General features: G+C 35.7%; 1 protein-coding gene across 8 annotated transcripts in view; it reads right to left on the bottom strand.

Annotated features, from left to right (window-relative positions):
* The window catches only part of CACNA2D1 (calcium voltage-gated channel auxiliary subunit alpha2delta 1), a 475,442-nt gene that overhangs the window by 360,140 nt on the left and 94,262 nt on the right, over nucleotides 1–21,040 (bottom strand). For all 8 annotated transcript variants that reach the window (XM_072791358.1, XM_072791360.1, XM_072791359.1 and 5 more), the window contains exon 3: nucleotides 13,897–14,013. In XM_072791358.1, coding sequence (XP_072647459.1) covers nucleotides 13,897–14,013 — 117 coding nt within the window. The remainder of the gene's footprint in view (nucleotides 1–13,896; nucleotides 14,014–21,040) is intronic.

Genomic DNA, 21,040 nt, shown 5'->3' with positions numbered 1-21,040 from the left:
GTTAGTTTTAGAACACTGTAATATTTGAACTTAAAAATGTCATCACTCTCTACTGAGAAACTGTGGGGATTAATTTCATCCCAATGGATACAATTAGAGGGTCAAACTGTAGTTACTAAATAAAGGCATGAGAAATTATATACTCTATTAATGTGTTTTGATCTCCTAAGTCTAAAAAAGCCCATTCGAGTGGAGCAAGTTGATGTGTGCAAAGTCATTTAAAGAAAATGGACATTTCTGCAAAAGTCAAACTCATTATGATTAACTACTAGCAAAAATGGCTATTGCACATTCGCATCATAAAGAAGTATTCTGAGCACATAAATATCATACAAGATGATTTATTTAATTCTCTTCCTTTTTAAGAGGTCACATTCTGTTGTGCAGAAGAAAAAATGGCATAGGCAGTAATGTATATAGGGCAATAAATTCTCTGTAAGCCCTCTTGTAGAAAATGAGTCATTATGATGTGTTATTGGACTTTGGAGTCAGCTGACCTAGAATTTCTGAGAAAAAAATCAGTACAAACAATGAGAAGCGATTGGACTGTCAGGCAACAAGAGACCAACATTTACAGGAGCAGCTGCAATTAGGGAGTAATGAGTCCTGGGACTAAATGAATAAATTAGCCACAGAAGGCGTGGACAATCTTTTGTAACTAATGCCTCGCCTGTCAAGACACAACTTGGTTTTTGCTCTTAACTGGGCTTCGATGGTGTCAGATGCCCTAGAATACAAGGTCTGCCGACAGCAGGATCACTCACGCACAGTGCGGCGTGTTGGCATGCTGCCTGTGGCTGAGATAATGCACGCGAGATAGAGCATATGAGCTGGTATGCATAATCAGCAACAGCAACTCTTAGGCTGATTTTTTTTTTAAATAAATCTGGAAGACAGATGTTTGCCCCAGCCAGCCTGTTAATTTTGCACTGATTATGTTGCCAACAACAAAGGCACTAATCTGTAGAGAACAGTATGAGTTTTTGACATTATTATAATAATTAAAAACTATCATTTAAAATTAAGTCTTGTTTAAGGAACCGTATTTAACTTATTATACTGGGCTAAAGACAACCTTGTGACTCCCACCTGAGTCTATCAGAAGCCCTGTTATTTAAAAACAAATATAAAAAAAGGGAAGAAGAAATTGGTGGAAAGATTAAAGATGTCTGTTTTCTTAAAAGAAAAGTATAAATGTCTCACCTGTGTTTTGACTCATCCATCCTTTTATATGACTTAATTCTAAGAAAATAAAAATCAAAAATTTCTCCATATGTAAAGATGTGCTATAGACAGTATTAGTACTGTCTATGTTAACAATATAGAAACAAAGTCTCTCAATAGGAGACTGGCTAAATAAATAATATATTAATATAATAAATACTACAAAGCTATTAAAATAACTATATGCATTAGAATCCAGTGACATAAACATCTCCATAAACAATATTGGTAAATCACACACACACACACACACACACACACACACACACAGGATGGGTAAAGGGTAATCACCAAATTGTGTAAAAAAAAAAAAAAAGTCATTTACTCTAGTGGATTCTAAAGAGAAGTTTGATTTTCATCTTACGCTATATTTTTGTACTGTTTAAATTATTTACAAGGATATACTTGTATATTTATCAACATAAGTTAAAAATATATCAGAATCATCTAATATACATATCATCTACCATACAACCCACAAAGAATAAATAACACCTCTTGCTGCTGGATCACATGTATGAAAAACGGTTAACTTGCCGTTACACTGTGATTGTTCTGAGTGCTCCCTTACAAATTAAATTACCATCTTCAATTCTGACCTCTACGTTTTAAGGAAGTTGGAGAATAAATCTTTGATAAGTTCCAGAACACAGCACAAAATGTAAAAGGAATAGAAAACACGTCCATATACATATACAGGAACGCTAAAGAAGCTACAGCTCCTTAGGTTACAGGGCCTGGCTTATTAAAAGGCAGAGGGAGAGTCAGCGATGCCCAGGATTAACCTGTTCCACTTAGTACTGAGTTAGACAGCTTTGCTTCGTCAGGGCAACCCCTCATCCTCAGACACCATAATGTACCTGCCACGTAAGATTGTTCTGAAGCTTGAATCTGAAACGGGTAAACAATTTAAAACAATGCCCAGCAATGATGACTACTCAGCAAACAGGAATCATCATTATTTGTTAGGAATGCTAAGCCATGATGAGTCGATGGTTCTCGCCACCCTCAACCCTCCCAACACACACACACACACACAAAATTAGATGGTCTTATAAGGATTAGGCCAATCGAAATGTAATGCACACAGAGAACAGAAAACAAAATAGTTTTAAATGAGAAAAGGACGTGGATGTTAGAAATAATTTCTTGAAAAACAAGCAAAGTAACAACAGCAAGGCATTACAAATAATGGGAAGTTTCGTCGCCAAAAATATTTGAGAAAAGAACGACACCGTCCCTAATCTTGGTAGTTTAGACATTTACCTGCCTGAAAGGAGGTCAGAAAAATGAATTCCCCAAATTCCTACAAGATTTATGATTCTATGATATTTTAATTAAAATTAACGGGGCTTTCCGTCATTCTGATGGTAGATTGTGTCAGGGGATTTTAAGGAAGGCAAAGACAGCTCATCTTTGCAAAAGCAGTTCTTGATTTTATAACCTCTAAAAAATTATTGAGAATAGAATCAAAAAGAATCGTCATGTATATCAAAAAAAAAAAAAAAAAGCTGGGATGGCACTGCCTATCACATAAAGGTCTTCCACCTGCGTGTCATTCAGTGAAAGCCAGAAAATGAATTCACCGAAGAAGGTTTAGGGTTTAGAGTTTATGTAATTCTGCAATAGGATAATAAGGGGTTAATGGGTAAAAAGATTAACACTAGATTAAAAAAAAACGAAGTTAAGAATATTCAGGAATCAGACCACCACTGGAAGTTCAAGTCATTAAACAGTTAAAACAGTGTTTAGAGTAAACACTGCTTGATCAGATTCTCTCCAAATATATGGCATACTATGAAGTTTGAGCTACAAATCCTATTATATGAATCAAAGAGGGTGGCCTTAGATTAACCCTAGTTTGTCTAGATTTATTTTTATGCAAACCATCATACTACTAGCACATTTAAATCGGAGCATTTCTATCATGCTCTTGGGACAAGTTTATAATTTCATTAAAAAAAAGTAGAAAGAAAAATGGATTTTTTTTTTTTTTTGCCTCACTTTGAGGTAATCTTTTAACAATTGTTACAGGTTTTATAAACTCTCAAGTCACCAAGTGAAGACTGATGACGATCATCATAGGAACAGGACTGGACAAATCCCATGACCAGGTCCAGTTGTCCCATTAGTCACCTGGGTGCAAGGTTGGCCAGCTTCATGGATGTGCCACCTGTGTAATCGAATTAAGACTGCTCAGGAAGACCCGACAACTGGTGCAACACTCGGCTGCTGCCATCTTAAAAATTCATGATCACTTTTTAAAAAGTAGGGCCACATTTTCATTTTGTACTGGGCCCCACAAACTACATAGTCATTCCAGCCTACGTAAGCTTTGTAAGTCCCTTCATGCATCAAATTCTCATTTCCTAAATGCAATCAACAAACCCAACACTCTTTTACACGAATTTTTCAATGGCTGCATTATCAGAACACACGTTACTTTGGTCAAATTGCCAACAGAATAAGGCTCTTACTGATATTTTAAATATTACTTTTGGATCCTATGGAATTAAGGCAACTCAAGACTATGAAAATCACATTCCCAAAAGACATTTCTTTGACCATAAAGAGACTACAACTGTTGCTTGAAACCTACACTGTTTGAACACATTCTGTTAAAAAACTAGGCTCTCTATACCTTTCATTGTGCCCTGCCAGTTAAAGGCGACTACCTTTTTTTCAAAAGTGTCTTTGTTTACACGGTCACTTAGCGCAGACACTACTTGATGGAATGAGGGACGGAGAAAATTCACTCTGGCACCAAGTCATTTACAACAGAAAGTACTGTTTCAAAACACTTCACTGCTAACCTTTAAAGAACATGTTAATTAGAACAGAATACAATCAAAATTAAAACACTGAGTTGGTAAAGAGTAGCCACCTAGTTCCAGGGCATATGGATCTGTTTCCCTTGTAGTGTCATTTAAGAAGTCCTAAACATAGGTCTGGGTGCTTCACCATCCCTTCTATTTGTCCCCCAATTCCTATCGTTATGTTAGATTTAAAAATCCATAAAGCTGCCCCTAAAGTGTGTAACCTGAGAGAGGAAATGTGATGGTATTGCTAGAGATTTCCATTTGACACATTAACAAATAGTATCAAGAAATACAGGCATCTCCCATTTAACCCAGTAATCTGCTTCCCAAAAACCTGATATATTTTGAGTGAAAAATTCTGAAAGTCTATCATTTATTATGTTGAATGGAAAAAATTCATAGTGTATGTATATCAATCCATACCCCTAACCAACTTTTTAAAACCTAAGTAGAACAGTATAACATGCATTTAGCGAATATAAGAAACTCTTAAACGAGAATGTAAAAGCACTACAAACACTGCTTCCTGATGAAAAGATAAATAGGATTGTTAACGGACAATCAGCCTGCGTGGCCTCTCAGTGCCAACAGCAAACACGCACATCTCCATGGTTGGCACCTGGCCTGCTCTTTAAAGCATCTACACAGGATTCTGATGTGCTAATTGAATTTAGAATGTAAATTAAGACTCTTCCCAGATATCACATTATTTAAAAAATACTGAGTTTGGAGGCTGTAAATATAAATAGTTACCTTATAGGAATCAGCAAAAAAGAAACCAAGAAAGAAAAATACCTTACTGAGAAATCTGTCTACTCTGTGAAAACTGGATTTCAAAACTCAAGAGTCATTTTATTGCAAAAACATTAACTGAGAAGACATTCTGCAGGTTATGTACGTCCGTATTTTATTAGTAGCTAACTTCCGCTTTAAGTATGTGTTAGATGCGATGGGCCAAACGAAACAGATGAAGATGCTGACATGCCAGGAGTTTAATCCAAAGCTACCATGGGACTCCATTAAAGGCATAATGGCACCTTTAAGGAGAGATCTAAGTTGACTGGACAAATGACACATAAATATATTTTGGCTAAGATTGTTGAGATGTCACTGAGGTGAGAAATATTGTGCACTGAGCTAACAACTATATAATCTAAAAACAGGAACTCAAGCCCAAATATGCCACTCTATGTAAGACTTGGGCAAGACCTTCAATTTTTCTAAGTTTTCAGGTGAGTTTTCTGATGCATTGTGAAGACTAAATGAGTTAATGTTGTATGTTTTTAAACTAATGGAGGCACACAGGAAACACCAAGTATTCTGTAGAGATACGTAAGTGGGTTTGATTTATTCGCCAGCTCTGTATAATTGAAATTTTTTAAATTCTCTGAACTTTCCCTTTTTCATCTGTAAAATGAAAACAGTTATACCAACTTTGTAGAATATAAGTTGTGGTAGACATATATAGGAAGAGCCTAGCAAAGTGTTTGGACCATAGTATACATTCACTAAGTGCTGATTATTAACTTGCTCAGCACCATTAAAACCCTAAAACCTTTCACTCTTTTCCATCTTAGTAACCTGCTCACTCACTCATGCCTCAATCTTGTCATCACTAGAACTCTTCATTTCTCAAATTTCCAACATTTACCACAATGTCTTGTTTCTCCAACGTTCCCTATAATCTTACACTTTATCCACATAAAAATGTCTCCTCTCTTGAACTTGGAATTCTTGACAATTACCAGACCACGTACCGTGGCTCATGATTTCAAACTTTTCAACTACCGCTAATTCTTAAGTATCCTTGATGTTTACAAAATATATCCTGCCAATTTTCAACCCAAGATGGATTTGGCAGTCCTTTCAAGTACTACCACCCATACTGTGCCAACACCTTGCTGGAGAAAGCTGATTTAGTTGTTCATATAATGATTATTTTGAAGGAGTGGGACTCTACATACATACATACATCCCAACAATGTTTTCCTCTCTTTCCTCTGCTTCCTTAATTTGAATTTTCTCTAGGCATTCTTCCCTAAAACACACTCTAAATCTTGAAAAGGTCTTCATGGAGACACTGGCTGGATGGATATACATTTTAATTAAAGGCACCACATTTCTTGCTTCCTCTTGGAGCCAGAGGTTACTGAGTGAGATGGACAAGAAATAACAGAATGGGACTTCCACAAACCTCTTGAGCTACCTACCTCCAGGTTTCTTGTTACATGAGAGAAAACAAACCTGCCATCTGTTTAAATTGCTCATTAGTTGCCTTGAGTATTAATCATATTTGAACATAACTTCAAGCCTTACAGAGTCTGTAACTTTTCCATTCAGCATTGTATATACTACTTCTATCCCTAAAAATAATCTCAGCTTATCAATTAAAATATCTAATCTAGGTTAAAAATTGAAAGTCTAATAAGCCTAATTTAAAATTTATTTGTAATCCCATTACTAGCCTGGTACTGGTTCAGGCTAAGAAATTTCAGGAGATTCAGATTAAGAAGTATGGGAGAGATCTATTTCCACTCTCTGAGCTTTTTCTCCTGATCCCATCTGCACCCCCCGCCCCTTACCAGCTCACAGGTGCTGATTTTAGCAGCATCACTATGAGAAGCTGGCAACGGAAGGCCCTTTCTTGACTGTAATTATGTGTTGGTCCTCTCTGAGAGCAGCAAATGTTCCCTTCTTAGGAGGTGCTTTTCTGCATTGCCTGAAGCCAGGCAGTTCATACAATTGCAATCCCACACTTCTGGCTGCCATTTACTGCTCTACCCCTCAATTCCCATCTACCTCTTTCTGCTAAACTGGCTTTGGCCTTGGCAGGAAGCCCTACTTCCTGGAGTTGCAGACCAGCTCTGTAGGTAGCTGTAGGCTGTCCTACAAGGCCTACCTCTTCTGTGTGTAAGCTTGTACAGAGTGAAGCCACCTTTCATTGCTCAGCCACCAGGACAGCATGTCTAGCCTCAGCACTGCATGTTTAGCATCTAGAGGCATGTATCAAAACCAAATAAATAAAAGTAATCTCAGCTTTGCAAAACACATGCAGACTACCTGGTCCCTTTACCACTCGCAGAGTCAAAGGGATATATGTATATAAACAATCTGAGTAATCCTCTCAAAGACATTTATACTAACAAAAGAAGAGTAAGCATACTCGTGTTCTTCTGGGAACACAGAAATAGCACAACATTTCATACTCTTTCCAAAGTAATTTCTCTCGTTCTTGTCAATCTGGATAAATTTATAACTACAAGACAAATTTTGAACTAATGGTCAAAACACACACACACACACACACACACACACAGAATTTCAGAGAGCTCTTTCAAATTCATATGAAGCCCAAGACCTCATTTTTAGAATATGAAGGTATTTTGTGCCTTCTGTTTTTTCTCAGTGTTAGGAAGGCCCTAGGTTTTATTTATCAGCCACTTCACTTACCCACAGCAAACTCTCCACTTTTTCTTTAGTATGGTCTTTAGTATGGTCCTGAAGTTCCCACAGCCCCTTCATTCTTCACATAAAATATTAACGTCTACTTCACCAAGAGAGAAGCAGTAATTCAGTGGGACTTTCAGATTTTCTCTATCTGCAAAGTCTTTATTCATTTTTAATATCTCTTTTGTCTCAAGTGAAAAATACCACTATCTTTTCAAAGACAAATGGCATGACTCTGATCTTCTCTGTACCTGTTTTTACTGGAGTCAATCTTCAACATTCAGGTTGTTTGTTTTTTTGGGTTTTGGGTTTTTTTTTCCCCCAAATGTTACAGATTCCTCTCTTTCAGTCTATAAATATACTTATATACCTCCATTCTCAAAAACAAACAGAAAAGAAAAACAAAGTATTTAATAAGACTCCATGTTTCTGTTTCACTGTCCTACCAAATTTCATGAAGACACAAATTTCTTGACAATTTATCATGTCCCAATCACTTTTTAACACTGTAGTCTTTACTCTGTTCCAACACATTCTAATAAATCTGTTTTCACAGAAGTAAAACATTGACTCTTAGTAGCCAAATACAATACATTTTTTACTCTTCTTTGAGTCTCTGAAGAATTTCACATTTCCTCCTGTATCTCTTTACCACCTCTTTGAACCTAAATTTTCTGAGATTTCTTCCTATGTTTCCAAGTTAAAATCTCTAGAGATAAAGGTCGGGAACCTGCATTTTTAGCCAACTCTAGAGGCATTTCTGACAAACGTGAAAGAGGCAGAACCATGGGTTTAGGAGCTAAAGAAACATTAAAAAAAGAAAGAAAGAAAAAGAAAACACAACCAGTTTGATTAAACAACAGTAATGTAATCCTCCAGAAAAAAGACCCTACTTTAAGAATCATTGAAAACATTTGTCATTTTCTTCTTTTCATTTTCTAATCATAAGCTCAATATCAAGAATAGAAAAAAAGGTTGGGCATATTACAATATTTAAAGCTTTGTAATAAACTGAAATAGTTTTAATTAAAGTTACCAGGACACCAGAGGGAGACAGGATACACCATAATTGCAAAAGTGTCACCACAGAAATTCAGTTATTACAACCTTTATCCTATTTTCTTTTAGCAAAATATCTGGAAACCTTCATTTACTCAGCAAATTTCCTTAGCCAGGCAGGTTAGTGAACCATGCATGAGACCACTGATTTTATTCACCTCCATCCTTCAGAAGGCACCACTAGAAATTGGAACATTATTGTGCTGAAGAGCCTTCTCCCATGAGCTATGTGTGCATAGTTGCAGGTTTTTCCAGCCTAGTTCAGGCTAAAATAAATGTGGATAATAACTATGTTAAATGTTTACTGTGATTTTGTGGTGTTTTTGTGGAGAGAGTTGTTGCTTGTAAACATTCTTTGATTTGAGACTGTTTAAGAATAATTCAATATTAGCAATTAATAATGTTAATGTTGATTAATGTTAATAATCATCCCATTAAGCCATTTTCTGAGACAAAGATGTAACAAATGCCAGAAAAATAGTCATTTAGAAATAATTTGGGGAATAAAGTGTTTGAAATTACCTGCTTGGGCTTGGAAGGAAAACAAAAAATAAAGATTGTAGACTGATACCCTCAAATTGAATTGCACCACTACTTCATTTCATCTAAACAAGTCTTGAGCAAGGACACTGATCTGTCTGAATTTCCTCATTTATGAAACAAGAATAAGTAAACGTTTAGTGTTCCTACTTCACAGGCTATATGTAAGAGCCTAATGAACATCAATCATCAGAAACATGTTTTTATATAGTTGTAAAGACAAAACAAAACCAAAAAACCAATCATTTAACTGTTTTTTTAAGCAATCACTTTTTAAGCAAAAGTCTGTTCTGCTATAAAAGAGATAGTTTTAGGGCAAAAGTAACTAAAAATGATTGATTGATTTCTCTTTCAGCTCTAATGCTGGTTGAGGGAACAGATAAAAAGACCACAGCATTAAATAAGTGTGAATAAAAAAAAAAAAAGAAAATCTTGGTAGGAGTAGTTTAGAGTCAAACACTTAAGCAAATGCAAGATAAACAAAAAGCAATACAACAAATTACAATTCCGTTTTAAATCAACAGGCTTTAACAGAATTTAAAATCTAAGGTTCAAAAACATAAAATCTGTGTATATGCATGCACAATAAAAAGTATCGCAGATATTGAAAAGTAATCATTCCACTAAAAGGAAGGAAGGAAGGAAGGAAGGAAGGAAGGAAGGAAGGAAGGAAGGAAGGAAGGAAGGTTGGTTAAAGAAAAGCCTCCAGCTGTTCATTTTCTTTAAAAGATAAAACAAACTGAATTATTAACTATAAACCGGCAATTTCTTCAGTACATATGTGAGTAAAAAACGAACTGAATTTAGTTCTTCATCTTACGTTCCAATCTTGATACTGAAGAAGAATAAGGGTTTAAAATTTTCTCACATTTAAATAAAAAAGAAAAAAATTTTCAATATTCTATTATTTTCATTTAGTCATTTTTTGAAGATGGGTAATTGATATAGGAGTCACTAAAAAAATTCATAACCTTCCAGAATATTCTATCAACTGGAATATCCAATTCTTAAGTAATCTGAATGAACAATAGTTTATAGCATACTCCTTAGTCATTTCCTCTATGATTATAAACTTTTTTCATGCCAAAAGATGTATTTCTGTAGTAAGTAAGAATGCAGAGCTTGAAGTCAGACACCTGAATCTGAATGCTCTTCCATTCTTGCTAATTCATAGTTTTTGTACTGGAAGTATCAATATCACCTGGGAGCTTATTAGAACTGTAGTATCTCTGGCCAGGTCTACTGAATAAGCTAGTACATTTTAACAAGTGCCACAGCTGAACTAATGTTCATTAAAATTTAAGAAGCACTGACATACATTAGTTATCAGATAAATTTCTTTGAGCAAGTTAGAGGATTTCTCAAAGACTCCGTTTTCTCACTGAAAAAATGACACTAATAATGATATCAAGAGCTTAGTTCACTATGAGAAATAATCAGATACTATTACTTACTAAATGCTCATAAGGTCTAACTGGTATTAAATTTTATCATCTACCTCAAATTTATATATTCATTACTTTTCCAGTATATTTACTTGTGGAATTACACTGGCAACCTGCTCAGATAAATTAAGCTCTTTTAGTCAAGAAGTCTTCCTGAGTATAAGCCTACAACAAAAATAGAGCTTAATTAATAATGCTATCTTGCATTCATTTACAGTACAATGTAGCACCTGTTTTTCAATTAGCTTCAAAACATTTCCCTTTGAAATAATGTGTTTTCTGTTTTTGTAGAATCAAAAAAGTTAAATAAAGAATTTAGTTTGAAAACAAACAGGACTCTTTCTCCCTGACATATAATCTAATTCTACAATTAAACAGTCATTGTGGTTTCTGTACTCTGCCATTCATGCATTAGGATAGTCACTTATCCCCCATAGGACTCAAATAATGCACCAGGTGTCTAGAGCTTCAATTCCAAATGATAGAAAAGAAGGTCTCAATAGGCTCCATCCTAATCCAATTAAGGCAAGATACATCATATTTCATTCTATGGTCTTTTTTCATGGGACTTTGATGTCCGGATTATCTACTTCTTACTTTCGGAGGAAAAAGGTAAGCTGATAAAAATTAATATAATTGGAATCCTTTCCAGTTGTCATTGAGTGAATATTAACCACTTAAGTAGAAAATATGTATCTTATTTTTATTAAATAAACCTTAATTAAAAAACACACTTAATATCTACAAATGATGCTTAAAAACTGAAAGGAAGAATGCATTGAATCCTCCAGTAATGAAAACTTCTCTTCTCATGGATAACTCATTTATATATTTCTTAAAAATTAAATGTTTCAACTTCTGCCAATACGGTATTTTAAATATTCCAAAGAACTCTCCTGTTACATTACAACAAGATCCTGGATATTTTAAGAAACAAAGATTTATAAGTGTCAAAAAAGCAGGCAAAATTTCTGAGTGCCAAGATATACATATAATATAGTAAGCTAAAAATCTGAACTGTGAGTGATAAGTAAACCGGAAATTCAGAGTTGTCCTGGGACAAATTCTTGTAACAATGCTGTGATTTGTAGACTAACAGAAGCTAAACGTAAGCTCCAGCATTATATCTAACAGAAGATGTATAGGAACTCCACGAAGAAGTTTTAAAATGTTGTTGAATGGAATAAAATTTTGCTCAACGGTGAGAATAGTATATTTATAAAGTGAAAGCAAAATATCATAATGATATCAGTCTTCCCAATTTGGTCTGAGTCAATGCAAATCAATCAAAATCCCAGTAAGGATTTTACTGGGTAATAACATGCTGAATCTAAAATTTAGATTACATGTGAAAGTTCAAGAATACTCAAGATCCGGGACACCTGGGTGGCTCAGTGATTGAGCATCTGCCTTCAGCTCAGGGCATGATCCTGGGGTCCTGGGATCCAGTCCCACGTCGGGCTCCCTGCAGGGAGCCTGCTTCTCCCTCTGCATGTCTCTGCCTCTCTCTCTGTGTCCCTCATGAATAAATAAATTTTTAAAAACCCTTTAAAAAAAAAACACTCAAGATCCTTCTGAAGAATATGGTGAGGGACTGGACCTACTAGATATCTAGCTTGATAACTGGAGCCCACTGCAGTAATGGAAGCTAAATAATGGCCCTGGGAAAATTGGTTAGGAAAACATTTAATTTAAAGTGCAACTTAATACTATATACTGACATCAGCTGAAGGTAGATTAAAGAAATCTTAAAGACACAGAACTTTTTATAATAAAAAAATATAACAGGGATGTCTGGGTGGCTCAGTGGTTGAGCACCTGCCTTTGGATCAGGGCATAACCCCAGTGTCCCGGGATGGAGTCCAGGATCGAGTCCCACATCGGGCTCCCCGCAGGGAGCCTGTTTCTCCCTCTGCCTATGTTTCTGCCTCTCTCTCTGTGTCTCTCATGAATAAATAAATAAAACTCCCTAAAAAATAAATAAATAACAAATATTTACAATCTCAAGATGGGGAAGGATTTTTAAAACACACACCCTGAAATACTAACTTTTTTTTAATAAACATTTTTTAAAGGTGACTTTGACTACATTAAGAACATCTTTTATCAAAATACACCATAAGGACAATGAAAAGGTAAGTCACAAGCAAGTCACAAAAAGTTATTTGCATTATATAGAACTTAAATGAGCTACCATCAAGAATACACCACCTACAAATCAATTTAAAAAATTAAAATGTCCAAAAGATATGAACAGATATTTCACTAAAGAAACAAAAATGGTTAAAGAATATAAAATGTCTGCCTCATTAATAAGAAATAGATACTAGTTTACACCCATTTGATGGCCTATAATTGAGAAGTCTGACATGGCCATTTATTGGTCAGAATATGGATCAACGGGGACTTGTATGCAGCTGGCGGAAGTGTAAACTGATACAACCATTTTGGAAAACAGTTTTCATACTTCTGTAAAGCTGACTTTGTGAGCCTATTATTTCTACTACCACGTACATAACACCCTACAGGTATCCCTGCACATGTGTACCATTGTCATGTTCAAGAAAATTCAGCAGCAGTATTCATAGTAGTGCTCATCTAGAGATAATTCAAATAATAATTTACCAAGAGGGAATAAATGAGCCAATTGTTATACACCCTCATAAAATAATATTTAGCTGTGAATAAGAGCAAATTAAAGCTACCCCCAGATAAATCATACAAACGTAACAAGGAAGAAAGCAAGTCGCTGATGGCTACCTACATTACAACATGATTTTCATAAAGCTGAGAAACAAGCAAACTAACCACCACCATGTTTCGCAACACATTTATGTGAGGTACTTCTATTTTTAAAAATAAAAAAAAATAAAATAAATAAATAAATAAATAAATAAATAAATAAATAAATAAAAATAAAAATAAAAATAAAAATAAAAATAAAAGAAATGAGTAACCAAATATCAAGCAACTTGGCTGCCTCTGGCAGGGAGGAAGGTGAAGCAGAGGAGAATACTGCAAAGGAAGCTTTAAGGGTACTGGCAATATTTGTGGGTTTTATGCTGTATGACAGATCTAAACATTATTATGCATCATAACTTATACATGTATAAGTAGATGTATGTACCAATTAAATATGCTGTTCCTATGTTATAAAGCCATCTAACATAAAAAATAAACTAATAATTAGTAATCCACTGATCATTTTGAGTTCACAAATGAAACTATGATATCTTACCTTTTACAAACACATTACATGGACATAGTTTCTGAAGTAAAGAAAGCACACAAAGGAAAATAAAGGTGGAAAAAAAAAACAAGTAATGAAAATAATAAAATGAGCAGATCCAATTAAAACTCACCACCAGAGCTTTAGATCTGTTGCTTAGAAGTTTCTCAATATCCCTGGCTGCAATTTCCACCAGCTGCCGTGCATTATTTGGCTCCACAGTATACAAATCTTGATACTTTTCATAAATCTGCATGAAGAAAAAAGAAAATTAGTATAATAATTGCTGATGTGATTCATAAGTTCACAGTAGAATGTATTTTAAACCATAAACAATGATTAGAAAGGCCCACTCTTTCCCTTCTTCACTTTGATCTTTCTGGAATTTGAATGTGTCAAAAACATGTATATAAATAAGAATTTGCTGTAAGACCACCAGCTACGCAAAATAGCAATGTCATGTTAACAGGCTGTAAAATATCTTGTACCATAATGATTTGTGTATACAATTTTGTGACTTGAAATTGTACCTCCCCAAATTCAAAACCTGGTATTAACTGCCATCAGGTTTTAAAAACGAGGGGGGGGGGAAGGAAGGAAGGAAGGAAGGAGAAAAGAGAGAAAGAGGAAAGGGAAGGGAAGGGAAGGGAAGGGAAGGGAAGGGAAGGGAAGGGAAGGGAAGGGAAGGGAAGGGAAGGGAAGGGAAGGGGGAAAGGGAAGGGGGAAAGGGAAAGGGAAAGGGAAGGAAAGGGAAGGAAAAAGGAAAGAAGAGGAGAGGCCACGCTACAGTCAGTAGAACAGAAGCACTACAGGTCAGACTTGGGAGGATGTGCGCAGTGAGCCAAGGTGGGAGGAAGGGCAAGCAATACTGTATTGAAGGAGACCTCCTACGGTTAGCCCTAGCTACAACCCTACAACCCTGGGATTAAAGTGTATCCTGCTAAATCTTAGGAAGAGAGAGAGAGGAAGAAGGGGAGAGGGAGGAGAGGGAGGAAGGTTAAGAAGGAGGAGGAGGGGGAGAGATAAAGACCCTGCTACGGTTCAATCCGTGTAACACCGGGAGCTTTATTACACAAACAGAGGGGTTAAAAGTCGATGATAGTTTGCTTCAGTCTCTAATAGTATAAATATTTTTCATTAGCAAACTGCATCTTTGAGGTTTTATTTGAATCACTGAATCAAACTATGCTGCAAGGAAGCTAGGCAGCAAAAGAAGACTATAATTTTGCCTCCCAACAGTGTCTACCGAAGGATTTCCCTGGAGTGGCAGGAGACGCACCTGTTCTGCAGAGCCTGTACACTCCTGGCAGGAGAGGACAGATTAAAGAAAGGGGGAGGGTGGGGGGAGGCAGCGACCATGCTTGTGGCTACAGGGCTGAGCCGAGTAGGAAATCCCTTATGCATCCACCAGATGGGCCGCACATGCATGACTAAACCATCTTTGAAAGCCAGGGCCTGGCAGGTTTTTACCGTCTTAGAAGAAGTGAATCCAGGCACATGCAGGAACCAGTTCAACCCTGCTTTTTCTGGCACAACTCCAAATTTCTGCAATACTACCAACAGGTTCTATAGCCAGGTCTCAGATGGCCACGGAGGCTACAGGTGAACACTGGTTTCAAACATACATAGATGCATATGCTAACATTTATTTATAACAGAACACAGTAATTTCACATGAAGTTTTAATTGTGTGATTCAAAATCATTTTAAAGGATTTAAATCAAACTTTCACTCCTAAAATTTTTTGACTTCTTCAAATTATGAAGTTTTTCTCATACTCATTTGAATTTTGACCCTGTGGGTTTATCCTCCCAACCATTCGAGGCACAGAAATCTAGTCATATAAAATCCCCATATTCAGTTTTATTTGGAATTCCTGCATATTACTGAATTGCTTACACTTTCTGCTAAGAGGCAGATTACGGAGTCCTATTTTAAAGACCAGATTGTCCATGAACAACTCCATCCAGCCCAAGGCTCTCTCTCATCTTAGCCAAAGATGACACCCAGGAACATGAACTAGAAAGATTAATTGATTTGGGGTACGAACAGATAAGCCTCAACATCACTGTAATTGATCCAAGACATTTAGTTTTTTTCAGTAAAACCAATAAAACTAATTGGTGGAAAAGGCAGTTATGCTTTGTGCCATTAATATTGTGTTTATTTCTGTATGAAGTCTGACATTCTTCCTGTGGTATAGAGATCACACCAGCACTCAGAGTTCGTAAAGATCAGTTCCAAATACACAATGTGTGCTTTGCATTATGTACTAAACATAATGTCACTTACTAAGGCACTACCTACGTAGGCCAGATGCATTAGATGGATTATGAATCAGGAACAATTAACAATTCAAGTATATAGAGATCCTCTCAACTATAGATAGAATATTCTCTCAAATTGACTCTAATTTTTAAATGCTTAGGAAATTAAAAAAGTAGTATCTAACTCACAAATAAATTTTAAATAAATGAGATCAAGGAAGCTTACATCCACAGCCCCAATATAAATATCTTGCTGAATAAAACCACATTTGAAATGTTTTCTTGGTAATAAAAATGAATTAAAACCATATTACTGCCCCATCAAAAAAAAAAAAGCTCTTGCTTCTGGCTTTAAAGAATGTAACATTCTTTGTTGTTGCAAGAGGTACTGTGAAAGCTATCAAAAACTCTCATGATATATGTTTAGTAAAAGTTTTCAGGAGAAGGGTTCAAGTGGATTTTCAAGATTATATATTTTTACAAAGTACATACATTTATAATTTTTCCTGTCATTAAAATAAACCCCATTTCTAAAATACTTAACATGTTAAAATGTTTTTTAAATAGAAGTAGAACTTTAAGTATTTCTCTCTCTTTCTCTTCCTAGTATTTTTTTCTAAAAAATAATTGTCTGTCTGACCATTTTATCCACTCTTTCCAGAAAAATAAATAAATAAAACAAGAACACAGTGTAAATAACATGAGTTCTTGATACCAGAGCTTCATTCAAATCATGTGTCAATTCCTCTTATGCTGTGTGACACCAGCTTCCATTTCTTCTACTAGAAAGAATGTAGCATATAAAGAGAATCTAGATAGGATGTTTTTCCTCCTGACTGATATACTAATATGTTTTAATTTTTCTGTAGTTCAAATGCTCTCATTTCCATCCTTGCCACAAGTTTGGACAGCCAAGAATATGTGTCAGCTGTCCATTCTTGCTTTCTTATAATCTTAATTAACTGGCTTTAATGATTATTCACTATTACACTCATAGACAACAGAGAATATAGCTTTCCTTCCTTTTTCCGATGGAAACTTCTATGTCTCTTTGCCCCAAGTCCGTAATTCCAAGATAATCTTCAGAATGATACATTTAAGAATACCCTCAAGTGTAATATTTAAAAAGTAACACCACTGATTGATATAATTGCTTACCAAACAGACCTAAAGAAATGTTTCAGAAATCATAATATTTACTATGATGCCATGGGATAACAAAGATACCCCAGAGATGCTTACTGAAAGCAAGATAGGCTTCCAAGTTTTGGATGACCTGGAAGATTTTATTAGTGATCACTTTGAGGCATCTGCTCCATACCAGTCTGAGGTGTTTCACATACATTATATTATTTACTTACTTTAAGAAACCCAAAAAATACATTTCATTAACCATTATATCGGTGAGAATACTGAAATGCAAGCTTTGCAGTATCAAAGTGGAGGCGGTTTGGGTCCCATTTTACATGGTAAAGGAGCAAACCACTGCCCAAAGCTGCGGAGGGTAAAATGCTCATGTGGCACGTTTATACAAAGTGGATCCGCAGTACCACTCTGCTGGGGTCTCCCTCGGCTTCAGCAAGATGTGGAAAAACAGAAAAGCCCATTGGGATGAACAAGAATGGTGGCTTAGAATTATCTGTCTGCTAGGACGCTGTGTGAGTGCACAATCAAGGGACTCCCAACGCAGAGCTTGAAAAATGGACAGTGGAGGGAGCAGGGTTCCAGCGGAAGGATGATGGTACCAACCACCCAGAGTTGAGGGGCCCTACATAGGCTGCAGAGATTGGCCACGTCCTTAGTAGCAATCATATTCTATATCTATGCCAAGAGAACAGAAAAGAGCAAATATACTACACATCTCATCAATGTTTCTCCTTGTGCTCAGATGCCAAGGAGCAAAGTCAAGAACATTAGAGATTATTGGAAGGGATTTGGGACAAAATCTTTGAAATACTAAGATGGTTTTCCCCCTGGGAGAGAGAATGGCAACTCATGAATAAATTAAGTTCCCTAAAGAGAAACAGAAATTTCTGCGTAATAAACCTAATGTAAATTTTGCCAACCCCTTCCCTTGGTCCTTAGACATTTACTTCCCTCCCATGGAATTTGTCCTGAACAAGCAATCAAGAGTCCTGCCATGCCCACAGTCATCTTTCTGAGACAAGATTTCCTCTTGACTCACCAATGTAATCACAGGGGTTCTTCAAAGTGGAAGGGGGAAGACATGACTATGCGAGAGGAAACCAGAGAGATGGCAGCCTAAGAAGAAATCCTCCCAATGTTGCTAGCTTTGAAGACGGAGGAGAGGAGCCATGAACCAAGGGAAGGACTTCTAAAGGTTATAAAATAATCTAAAGGTCATAAAATAATAAATTTGTGTTTTAAGCCAATACATTTTTGGTAATTTGTTACACTAACAATAGAAAATTAAAATAATGACCTATTTCTGAAGAGCTCCCAGCTGAGAGGTAACAATAATAATCAGCCTCTGGATAGTAATTCTATAATAACCTCCTCCAGTGATTCACTCTTCCAAAAAATAAAAATGCTAAGAAAGGCCTCATGCTTTGAAAGTTGTGATTAACATTATTAATTACTACTTTGCACCTTCATTTCATTACTCATTAGATTCATTTCATTCATCGGAAAAATGAGCTCTATTGTGAGAAATGTGCAATTGTCGTTCGACTTTACAAAATAATGAAATTATCTTAGAACTCCTATTATGACGCTCACAGTAATGTGGGATTCTGAGAAGAAATTCTACAGAGAAAAGCTAAAAATATCAAAATAGATGTGCATACATTGTCCAAAAATATATATGAATTGGATGAATGAATATGATTCTACCTCATAATAATAAGAGGGATTAAAAGAAAATGTGACATAATTCCCACCATCATTCTCATTTCACTGTCTTTATTGGCTAACAGGGGTAAACTCTAACATCTTCAATACTAATGCGGGCAGGAAAAGAGATGCTTTGTCACCTCAACTGCTTTACAGACTAACAAAATCAATTTCACTTACTTTTACTTGAATTTTGCAATGTGGGATGGCTTGGCTCTATTTTTTTCTTTTTTATTAAGTCTTTTGTGGGCTTTTGAACTACTTGTTCCCTAGCAACTGAGAATCTCTTGTTTCTGGAAGATGTATTAACACAAAAGAATGATACAATGTTCTTTCGTGGTCACTTTCAAAGATCAAAGTTCCCTTACCTTAAGAAATTTTGCAATGATTCCCAAGTATAATAAAGTCTTTCTTTTTATTTATCATAAGTTACATCATCAGAGAAGCTGGCCAACAGAAGCAGATATTCAGATGTGAAGAATCCTTTATCTAAAGTAAACAATAACTAGTGACACTAGATCTGAATTGACATTAAAATGAATAAATATTACCAATAACAAAGAACAATTATTTTTTAAAATTTTATTTATTCATGAGAGACAGAGAGAGAGAGAGGCAGAGACCCAGGCAGAAGGAGAAGCAAGCTCCATGCAGGGAGCCCGACATGGGACTCGATCCCAGGTCTCCGGGGTCATGCCCTGGGCTGAAGGCAGGCACCAAACCGCTGACCCACCCAGGGATCCCCCAACAAAGAACATTTTTAAAAAGTCTATGTTCCTCCAATGAAAATTAGGTGAGTTTAAAAAAATTAATGTTGCTATAAAAGAATATGCAATATTTACCAACTAACTTCCGATTTCTTTAACACTCCCCTCTTTCTCTTTTATTAAAATAATAAATGTTACAATCTCAGAAATATCAAGCTTTAAAAATCATTCACTCTTTAATACTCTTTAACACACTGTGAATCATGTTTAATACAATTGGTAAAAATCACTTTAAATTCCAGCTTTTGGGGGCACCTGGGTGTCTCAGTGGTTGAGAGTCTGCCTTCAGCTCAAGGCGTGATCCGAGGGTCCTGGGATCAAGTTCTGCATCGGGCTCCCCACAGGGAGCCTGCTTCTACCTCTGCCTGTGTCTCTGCTTCTCTCTCCATGTCTTTATTTTTTAAATAAATAAATATTTAATTTATAAATATAAATTATTATATTTATACATTATATTTTTAAATATTTATAAATATTAAATTTAATATTTATTTATTTAATTAATTAATCAAATTGTTTAATAAATAAATAAATTACAGTCTTTTGTTTTCTTTTCCTTATAATCTAGCTTTCTGAGATAGGAAACTACCTTTGAATTTTTTATGGCTTGAGATTTCTATTCAGATACCTTTAAGCAAATGCAAACATCATCTAACATAATTTATTAAGTTTCACGTTTGTTATATATTTCATATTTCCTTTAATTAGAATGTAAATTTCAAGAGGACATTTTGTTCACTGGTACGGCTCAGCTCAGCACATAATACAATGCCTACACTGATACTAGTTACTAGTACTACTAATACTACTAGTTACCATACCTAGGCTTTGCTAGGAATGTGGATGCTGACTTATAACAAGTTCCTCCTTGTATTTTAAAATTAATTATTTATTTTGAACCTACAAAAATAACAAAGCCATGGAAGGCGCCATTCAGTTAGATACTGGAATCTAAATACAACACCTAGGGGCAGCCCGGGTGGCTCAGCGGTTTAGTGCCGCCTTCAGCCCAGGGTATGATCCTGGAGTCCCAGGATCAAGTCCCACGTCGGGCTCCCTGCATGGAGTCTGCTTCTCTCTCTGTGTCTCTGCCCCTCTCTCTCTCTGTCTCTCAATAAACAAATATAAATATCTTTAAAAAAAATAAAAATTAAAAAAATACACCACTTAAATGATAATTAGATCTTAAAAAGAGAAAATACACAAAATAAGGTAATGATCAATATGAAGAATATTAGTGTTCCGCTAAAGAGGTACAGAAAATTGTGCTGTCAGAATTCACGGCAAACTAAAACCTTATGGGTTATGATAGATGGGATTGTAGTCACACTTTGAAAGAAATACACATTAATAAGGGAGGAAAGAAATCAGAGGGTGTGTTATATAAGGG

The sequence above is a fragment of the Canis lupus genome, chromosome 21 (assembly GCF_048164855.1).
Source record: "Canis lupus baileyi chromosome 21, mCanLup2.hap1, whole genome shotgun sequence".
Lineage (NCBI taxonomy): Eukaryota > Metazoa > Chordata > Mammalia > Carnivora > Canidae > Canis > Canis lupus.
This window is presented reverse-complemented; position numbering and strand designations above follow the sequence as displayed.